Here is a 10,000-nt window from a genome sequence, read left to right on the forward strand (position 1 = left end):
TCGTTACTTTCGTTGCAGTTGTATGTCTTAAATGTAATTTGGGTTAACTTCCTGTTTTATTTAGATTTTGAAGGCGAGTTTAAGCTTTTGACAGGAAGAGAAAACTTAATATCTTCTACATATAAAGACGGAGAAAGTAAAGAACAAAGTCTGAAAATATCAGTACAGTATCATAATACTTTATCATAATTGTTTTTGTGACTTTCGTTGCAGTTGTATGTCTTAAATGTAATGTAAATGTTGCCTTCGTGTGGTTCGGGGCCATCTTCGTGCGAAATTCACAATTCCATATTCGTGTGTCCATCGGGTGTCAATTTCGGGACAGTGTGACAGGGGCTTTATGAACAAGAACATTTAGACTATACTGCAGTGAATGCTTAAAGAATGAACAAAGCCATTTATTCCTTTTTAATTGAATGTTTTTTTTATGTGTCTTTTATGTGTTTCAGGTTCTCAGGAGCGTCAGGATAAACTGAGAGAGATGGGCTTTGTCGACATTCTGCACAAACTCACCCAGGCCTCGGACCCCAACCTCTGTGACAGGTGGGCCAGGAGAGCAAAATCAAGAAAGTTATCAAAGCCATAGTTTGTCTTTTTACAGAATGGGGTTGTACAGTATGTATGGAGATACTTTTCAGTCAGCGCATGACTTCCCTCGACAAAAGAGCAATGGGATTCCTCCATAGGATTTTAGAAAATAGCTCCAAATAAGATCTGTGGAAAACGAACCTGTTTGATAAATGCATGGTATTCAGCCGGATAATCTCCACATGTCTACCCTACTTTTTAAATGTTCGAATCCCAAATCTAATGGCCAGAAGCTAAATGCTACCGTAATGCTATCAAGGAACTACAGGCGAGTCCAGCAGCACGACTTCGGCGCCACACCAACTTAAGATCCATATTCAAACGTACAGATTCTAAATGGTTCAAGTTGAAGCGTTTGTTTGAACAGTCTGCAGGAGGCAGGGACTTGCTTTCAAGCAGAGCAGGGCAAACAAACTTAGAGGAGTGTTTACGTGTTCGGCGTAATGACGTACAACGTCCTCCACAACTTCTGTAGTCCTATTCAGCTCTGAGGGGCTCTGTAAGGAAGTCTGAAGGAAGGGGCAGATTTTTTCCGGTTGTTTACTTTCAAATTCTTACGCACTCGAGCTGGTTTCTCCATTCTTACCTACCCTACCTTTTAAGTACAGTAACAAAGTATTTGTACTCCACTACTTCCCCCCCTCTGCTTTTTAATAACTGGTCTGATTGTGTCCCTCTCTCTCAGGGCGAAGACGGCGATGCAGCAGTACCTCGCGTGACCACAGGGGGCAGAGATCCACCACTGCCAGCCTCACTAACAATTGTCGGGAGGAAACCGGCCATCGGCTCTTTTTGTTTCAGCTTTTTTTTGCACAAAGACACCTTTTGTGGACCTGTGGCTGGCCTCCCCCCCCCCCTCCCTCTCTCCCCTCCACCCACACCACCACCACCTCACTCTAGACCTCACCTCGGAGACTCTGTGGTTGTTGGGAGATTAACGGTTAGGAGGGGTTTGCTTGTTGGTTTTCTTTCAACAATGAAGTGATATTTTTCCTTTTGGGACTTTGTGAGTTTTGGTTGGCGTGCGACAGCCTTTTGGACTCCTTGCGCTCTGAGAGAAATGGACTACGAGGTTTTTGAGCACGGCTGTCGGACAGCAAAGCTTCCCGGTTTTATTTCCTTTTTAATTAATATTACTATTAATAATAATGTTTCCTTCGGGCGCCGCAAGCAAGGACACATTTGGAAAAATACAGACTTGCCTATTTTGGAATTTTGGGTGTTTTTTTCATTTTTTTGTGGATACATACCTCGTAAATATATAAATATATATAAATATAAACATAAATATATATTTTTGGATTTGTATTTTCCCCTGTTTTGTTTCCATTCATGCTCTCTGAACCCTGCCAGTGAATCCGCTGCAGTCTGATTATGGAAATGACTTTGAAGGTGGATTCTTTTTGAGGTATAAGGAAAGGAAATGTGATTCTCCTTGAATTTCTGTTTTTGATTTTCTCACCGTTGTGGTTCTGCGTGCACTGTCGCCCGTCACTTCTGTCCAACATCCTTATAGTCCCAATGGGAAATGTAGATCCAGAGAGCTCACTCTGACCTGCCCGGTTACTTACTAACAGGCATGAGTTCACACAGCAGAGATAAGAGGGTTCATGTGTCCTCACTGCTCTGTTTAACAACGTCAGCCCCTCTTCTGTGTGTGTTTGTCAAAAAGGGATTTCTCTCTCTCTCTCTCCTCTGAAGTGTTTTGGAGAAGCGAGGACAGAGTGGATGTGAGGCACGTCCACAGCAGCAGAATCAAGTGCTTCATTTCTCCCTCTCATTATATACTTTCCTCTCCCATCAGGATCTTTCTAGACTGTTGTTCCCTGACATTTCAATCCTTACTGAAACTCTGATAGAATGAATGTTACCATTGAAAATATATGCAGACTTGAAGAAGGATCTCCTCTTGTGTTGTCTTATTTCTTCTTCTCTGATAAATGTCTAAAATGCTGTGTGTGTGTTTTACATTTGAAGTGTGTGTAGTACTAACTTAAACCTCAGTCTAAAGCAGGGGTCGGCAACCCCCGGCACGGCACCGTAACCAGTGGCACACTCGGAATACGTGGAATAAGTGTACAAAATATTTAAATTGTATTTTCGGATCCTGAACGAGACCGCCGCCAGAGCGCGTCTCCCCGTTACCTGCAGAAGGAAGCCATGCACGCAACGCAGCCCCGCTCTCTTTAACTCCAGGTGACTTTCTGCCGCTTTCCTCCGTGGTGCAGTGCTGATCGTTTCACCACGGAGGAAAGCACTTCACTAATTGCAGTACCCATAAGGAGCTGTACAAATGCCGCAGTTTTTGCGTGGCTGTGTTTTCAGTTGAAAGCCCAGTGGCGATCTGCTCATCTCTCATCGAAATAATATGCTACAAAGGGGCGGACTGGCCATCTGTGTGTTCTGAACTTTCCTGTCGGCCCCAGACCGTAGTCGAGGAGGGCAGAAGCAACAAGCTTCAGGTTTAATAACCAACTTTAGCTTAAATGACTGGAGAGAGGCGAGCTCTTCTTGGGAGGCCGTTGCATTTATTTAGCTGTTCTTCTGTTTCTTTTAAATGGCACTTCATATGAAAAAGGTTGCTGACCCCTGCCTATAGGCACCTGGTTTTGGTTGAGTATGTTATGGGTTTTCTCAGTTGCTTCNGCGATCTGCTCATCTCTCATCGAAATAATATGCTACAAAGGGGCGGACTGGCCATCTGTGTGTTCTGGAGAATCACAGAACGGACGATCGTCCTTATTATTATTATGCCGTTTAAACCAATTATTTAAATTTGTTTGTTAAATTCGGCATCATGGAAGTTGCGCTGACAGGTCCACACACTGCACCCCGCAGCACTCCATATCAAAAAGGTTGCCGACCCCTGGTCTAAAGCATATACAGTACTCTGTGCCTCATTTATTTCCACTGTGAGGAAGTCACAGAGGTTAATACAAGTTTCACGGCAACATATTAACCCAGAGGCTTTTTTTAAAGAGGCCCCATTACGCTTTTTTATATAGGTTTCAGTGCATGTAAATGGTCTGCTAAGGCTGAAAACCCAAAAATCCCTCCAGTGGGAGTTTCTCTCCAGGAAAGAAAACACATGAAAGTTGTTTCGCAATATGTTTTACTTATGTTTTAGGTCTAGGTTTCTCTGTCATCGTGAGACAGTGCAAGTGCATCGGTGATTAGAGTCAATTAAATGAAATCAAGGATAATCCAAAAGATAGTACGTAAAGAAAGGGCAATAAAAAACAAAATGCAGATATTTACAGTTGCGAGAAAAAGTATGTGAACCCTTTGGAATGACCTGGATTTCTGCATAAGTTGCTCATAAAATGGAGGAAGCCACTGCTGTCCAGAAAAAACATTGCTGCTCGTTTGACGTTTGCAAAAGAGCACCTGGATGTTCCACAGCACTACTGGCAACATATTCTGTGGACAGATGAAACCAAAGTTGAGTTGTTTGGAAGGAACACACAACGCTATGTGTGGAGACTCCACACATAGCGTTGTGTGTTCCTTCCAAACAACTCAACTTTGGTTTCATCTGTCCACAGAATATGTTGCCAGTAGTGCTGTGGAACATCCAGGTGCNAGCAACCCGCGAAACACACACTCACACACACACAGACACACACACACACACACACACACACACACTGAGCAAATAAGCCAATGGAACAACACTCAGTGAGTCAGTGCCTGCATGATCCATTAGTAACTCTCAACACACACACAGAAAAAAACCTGCTGACCCACAAAGACAACAACTCCGAGACCTCTGTCTGCAAAACACCCCGATACAGTTACAGAAGAAGAACTCATTTATACTATTGTTATCGCCAGAGAGGGCAAGAGTACACACATCCTTTACTCAAGTAGAAGTACAGATACTCGTGTTTAAAAATACTCTGGTGAAAGTAGAAGTACTGACTAAACTTCTTTACTCAAGTCAAAGTAAAGAGGNGGATCATGCAGGCACTGACTCACTGAGTGTTGTTCCATTGGCTTATTTGCTCAGTGTGTGTGTGTGTGTGTGTGTGTGTGTGTGTGTGTGTGTGTGTGTGTGTGTGTGTGTGTGTGTGTGTGTGTGTGTGTACGTGTGAACGCTCGGCCATCACATTGCCTGTATCCATCCCTCTCCTATCCACTATCTCTCTCCAGTTCTTTGGTTGCCCCAGACAACCACATCTCTGGTCCCTGATTGGCCGGCTCCATGGCGATGCTGCCTGTCAGACAGCTGTTTGGTTGAAGAGGCCTCCGTGTGTTTCCATCTAGTTTCAGTTTTGTACACATTTCAAGAGGAACCTTTCAGTAAATCAAAGCAGAGAAAAAAGAGTGGGAGGAGAAGACACCAAGTTTGCTAAAGTTTCTGATATGAAAACGAATGTATGGCAGCCAATAGAAGCATTTTTCCATGTAAGGAAATACAAAATGCAGATGTTGTTCTGGTAGTTCACTTTAAGGTGGGCTGAAATTGGCATGCTATTTTATCAATATGATATTATATACGTTTATTCAAAACTATTTGAATAAAACGTAACAAAATGTCTGGATCGTGTTGTATTTCCATTGATGGGATAATTATGATATCCATCTTGTTCGAAAAAGTGATAGAAACAGAGCCTGACAAAAAGGTATATTTGATCAAATCTGTAATCAAACAAGTGATTCCAACTGATTGAGTGATTGAGTGAGTCACGTTTCTTATCGTGTAACTGCGGTGTAAGTGTTCCCTCCTGCTCTAAGTGAACTGTCTCCGAGTCTTCCTGTGTTCAGCGCTGTAACTGAAATCATTACGGCTATTTGCAGCTAACGTTTCATTGTTGATAGCCACTTATAAACCCAACCAGGGCAGATCGATATATCGGCGGCTGTGAATGGTTGTTGTTGTTGAAGGGAAGGAGATATTGGGTCTCATTTATCAGAAGGTAATGGGATTTGAAGGCTCAGAGAGGGAATTTGATACTTGGAGCCAAACCACACCACTCCTCTCTTCCTCTTGGATGCACTGCACCACATTTTACCCGTACAATTAGCTAAAAAGCATTTGAGTGAATCAGACGTATTGCTCATATTGTGGAGGTTGAGTAACAGCCTGTTCTCTCCTGTCTCTCAGACCCTCTTTCTGTATTACAGGGTCTGCTGTTGTTGCTCTCGATGAAGCTTATAAACATATGAGTAATACTGTAGCTGTGTGACTGAAAGAAGAGCTAATATCATAGAGCCTGATGATGCAGAGAACTGGGAAATCTATGTAATCCAGATGTGATAGATGCTGAGTTAGGTGGGGTTTGGGCGAGTTTAAATGTTTAAACAAATGTTTAATTTACATTTGTCCTAGAAAAGCATGAGCAAAATGTAAACCTAATTTTTTAATTACATTTGTATCACAAAAAATGATGGACACTTCCATTGTTTGAGTATTTTCAAAAACGAATCATATATTTCATTTATATTGTTGGGGAATGAGTTAAAGACAGATATAAGGAATTGTGTTGAATTTAGTTCTGTATTTCTTTTAAACCCGGAAACATGTCCCGGGTCAATTTGGCCCGAACATTACCAAAGATGTCAATGTGAAACAGGTGAAATACTGAGAAATACATGTATGGAAAGCATGGCTGAACTTCTGGAGAAATACTCTTGGGTATCATCTTGCATTTGGAGTCAATTGGTGATAATGTTCTGTTTTATCTACTCTTTTGAAAGAGCCATGGGGAAGATCCACACATAATCCAAATGCTGATTTTACTTTGAGACAATCAATTGTTTTGGTCCATATCTCCCATGCATTGGAACATGTATGGTAAACAAGGAAGACGTTTTGGACAACGCTCGAGGGACCAGCTTTTAATTCAATGAGTCCATTTGGCGGATATTGTTTTGTTTACTTAATCTAGTCTTTAGGAAATACTCTTTTGCAAGATCCAAAATGGCAGCATTGGTTAGAAAAACAACACATCCATCCAAATGCTGGTTTGCCCAATTGATTACCTTTGTATACATCTTTTGGTTGGACAGCATACTGTTAAATACATTCATGGTAAACAGCTACTCTTGGAAATACAGTTACCACATACAGTTATAAAAGGGTTCACGTTTGTAATTCATTTATTAATCAGGTTGTGAACACTTTATAAATCATTAATAAGCTTTTATAAGCCATGACACAAACAGGGCAACTGTGACCGGTTGCTTGCCAAATGGTGAGCCCACATGTATGCTACGTCTTACAGTATATTGGCTACCTAGCTTACTTCGTCTCCTTCATCAGCAAGCATCCTTGGTATCTGTTGTTCACTGAGTTGATTCTCGCTAAGTAGCCACTATAAGGCTTAGTCATCTTGCCAAATAGTGAGCCTACATTTATCTGTACTGCTAAGCGTTATATTGGCTAGCTTACTTCGTCCTCTTCATCAGCCAGCATCCTTGTTATCCAACCCAGTCTCACGGCATGTCGTGTTATAGTCACAAAATTAATTTAATCTATTGATTCGTTTTCACCAACACGATTTTCGCATTTTTTTCGTGTCACACAGAACGATTTTAAAAGCAATGTATTTCTATTGGTAGTATGTTTCGTGCCTGCATCACGTTTTTTTGTCCGGTCGGGTCTTGGAATACCAGAAGCTGTGGTTCATAAAAACATTTTCTTACTCAATATCTTACCCTAAGCCTAACCCTTTTATTTTAAATTGTATAATGTCGGAGTTTTTTTGCCATCCGCGAGGAAAAGAAATGGAGTTCAGAGCCTCAGAATACTGAAATCTGTATTTGTTTTAATCTGTTTTTCCTTCTAATTTGTGATTATTTACGTTGCTTTTAAAATCGTTCTGTGTGACACGAAAAAAATGGCGTGTTGGTGAACACGAATCAATAGATTAATTTCGTGACTATAACATGATATGCCGTGAGACTGTGTTGTGTTATCTGTTGCTCACCGAGTTGATTCTCGCTAAGTAGCCAATATAAGGCTTAGTCATCTTGCCAAATAGTGAGCCTGTGTTGATGTATGAAAACTATGTTAGAACCATACTTGTCAACCCTCCCGATTTTCGCGGGAGACTCCCGATTTTATTGCCCTCTCCCGGTTTCTTCCCGGGGTCATATTTCTCCCGCATTTCTCCCGATTTCTGACTAAATCAGATTTACTCAGGACTGTTTCCACTCGGACTTTAATACAGCTACACCATTGTTTGGTTTCCATGGTAACACGTCTATTGTCTTTAGTAGCGCGCGCAACTCAAAATCTGAGAGGGTGAGGAAAATAGTCACAGAAAACAGAACAAGAATCGACAACTACTCTACTCTCTGCTCACTCCTTTCCTGTAAAATACAGGTCCAGCCCACACATATGCTCCATCAAGGACGGTGCTACAGGCCGCAAGGCAGTGCACTTAGAACTACAATAAGCATGTTAATGTTACCCCCCCCCCACCATTTTGCAATGCTCCCGATTTCTAAGGTCTGAAGGTTGGCAAGTATGGTTAGAACTGGTTTATAAATGGTTCTTAATGATTAATAAAGTGTTTACAACCTAATTATTAACCCTTAATGAATCCTGTATAAGGGTAGTCTTATTGTACAGTGGTACCAGTTAGTCACATGGCCAAATGCTGATCCTGCAGCAAATCAATAAAAAGTTCACGCCATGACATGTTGGATTCTTGAATTAAAGGGAATTAGGCCTGGGAAGTCCTTCATGTTGATGTTTGAGAAGGTGTGGAAACCTTTCGAAAGCTCTTATAATTGGAACATCTCTCCAGAGCAGCATTAAGAGTTGTTAACGGACCTTTTGGTATTTATTTTTCTGAGAAAGGCGTCTCACCTCTTCGACTTGATGAGGCACAAACCGAGGATAATGTTTCCTCTGAGAGCAGCACAAAAACCAGACGTCTTACAAAACAACACTTCTTTATTTGAACAGTATGTAATCCTGGCAAAGTGTGTATGTAACAACAGTCTTTAATTATTAAAACATCTGAAAGCCAACCACCTCCAACAGGGCGGGCATCCATCCGTCAGCTCCCATCAGCCCTCAATCCTCCGCCCCCCACAGCTCAAAAGCAGGCACATTCCTCATGCAAAAAAAAGCTGGGACATGCACTTTAAAACCCCTTTTGTGTACCCAAAGACAAAAACACCCCACCCCCAAAAAACCCAGAGTCCTGCTTTGTGTTTCAGTTTCAAGAATCCAAGTCCTTTGCTTCCGTTACAGAAAATAGAAACCAGAAATATGACTGTCTATACTACAAGTAACCGTATGGTGCACAAAGCAAATAAACAAACCCCTGTAGTGATGCATCCTGGGTATTGTAGTTCTGAGGGTTCAAGTGGTGTGTGTGTGGTGTGGTGTGTTTGTGTGTGTGTCTTACTGGGCATGTGTGTGTCTCTTACTGGGCGTGTGTGTGTTCTAACTGTGTGTGTGTCTGTGTGTGTGTGTGTGTGTGTGTGTGTGTGTGTGTGTGTGTGTGTGTGTGTGTGTGCGCGTGTGTGCTACATAACAATCGGGAAGGTAGACCTTTCTCTCCTAGAAATATTATAATATTTCCTCGTCATCAATACAAATAAATAAATTCACAGCCTGAATAAATAAATAAATTACATTTTAGGTAAAGGTGCGTTAGGTAGGTAAAGTGTTCTCTGTAAATGGCTTTCCGTGTTAATTTTGATCCGAATGCTAACCAGGAAAAGGACTTTAGGGAACTTTAATGCAGAGAAGGCACGAATGGCTGGATGGCTAAAGCTCAGGAGTGATGTGAGTCTGCTGTACAATCTGAGAGGCTGCTTGTAAACAGTAAAGGAGGTGGGAAACAGTTATATATGGGGGCTGCTTATGATATTTCTGTCCATAATTTGTCTTTGCCACACCCAGCACGCTTCAGGTCTCAAAAAGAAGCACTAATGCTCCGACGTTTCACTCGAATGTGTACTTTAAACTTCTTTAACAGGCAGAATGTGGATGTTTCTTGGAGAATGAACGATGTGTGTGTGACTGACAAGATGGTTGGATTTGAAGCTGAGTGTTTTCCTCCAGCATCCTAGAGGCAGATTTCTAATTTGAAATGCAAAAAAGAATCGAATTAATGAAGCAAACTGGCTCTGAAAGGTGAGTTTACATTCCCAGTCCCAGTGTGGTGATTATCTGACGTGTTTCCCACTGAGATATGTGTTTGTAGTCACTGCGTTTTAAGAAGTTAAATTATATAATCAGCTAAATTTGACTTTAAAACATGACTTTTGGTCAATTTGTGTATGTGGGACGGTTGCTAATGCTAATGCTACTGAAGTGTTGATACTATAAGACATTTTGTGCTGTTCTGTGATCAGTGTAGAAAAGAAAAAGTCCTTCACACTGATTGGCTGACGGCTGCAGGCTTTATGTCTCCGCCTTGCAGGTGTTTCTATTTCCTGTGTGTGC

General features: G+C 41.6%; 3 protein-coding genes across 4 annotated transcripts in view; 2 read left to right on the forward strand and 1 right to left on the reverse strand.

Moving 5' to 3' along the window:
• LOC104958470 (armadillo repeat-containing protein 8-like) overlaps window positions 1-2,490 on the forward strand; it is a 42,458-nt gene extending 39,968 nt beyond the window's left edge. Inside the window, exons 9-10 of the mRNA XM_010786212.1 lie at window positions 427-543; window positions 1,274-2,490. Of these exons, the coding sequence (XP_010784514.1) occupies window positions 427-543; window positions 1,274-1,307 (151 nt within the window). The 3' untranslated portion in view covers window positions 1,308-2,490. The remainder of the gene's footprint in view (window positions 1-426; window positions 544-1,273) is intronic.
• The window catches only part of tsku (tsukushi small leucine rich proteoglycan homolog (Xenopus laevis)), a 54,592-nt gene that overhangs the window by 14,050 nt on the left and 30,542 nt on the right, over window positions 1-10,000 (forward strand). The window lies entirely within an intron of this gene.
• Window positions 9,012-10,000, reverse strand: part of LOC104958471 (leucine-rich repeat extensin-like protein 3) — a 17,763-nt gene continuing 16,774 nt past the window's right edge. The window contains exon 7 of the mRNA XM_010786214.1: window positions 9,012-10,000. This exon is cut by the window's right edge and continues 1,251 nt beyond it. The gene's annotated coding sequence lies outside the window, so the exon portion shown is untranslated.

The sequence above is a fragment of the Notothenia coriiceps genome, unplaced genomic scaffold (assembly GCF_000735185.1).
Source record: "Notothenia coriiceps isolate Sejong01 unplaced genomic scaffold, NC01 NC01_scaffold00028800, whole genome shotgun sequence".
NCBI lineage: Eukaryota > Metazoa > Chordata > Actinopteri > Perciformes > Nototheniidae > Notothenia > Notothenia coriiceps.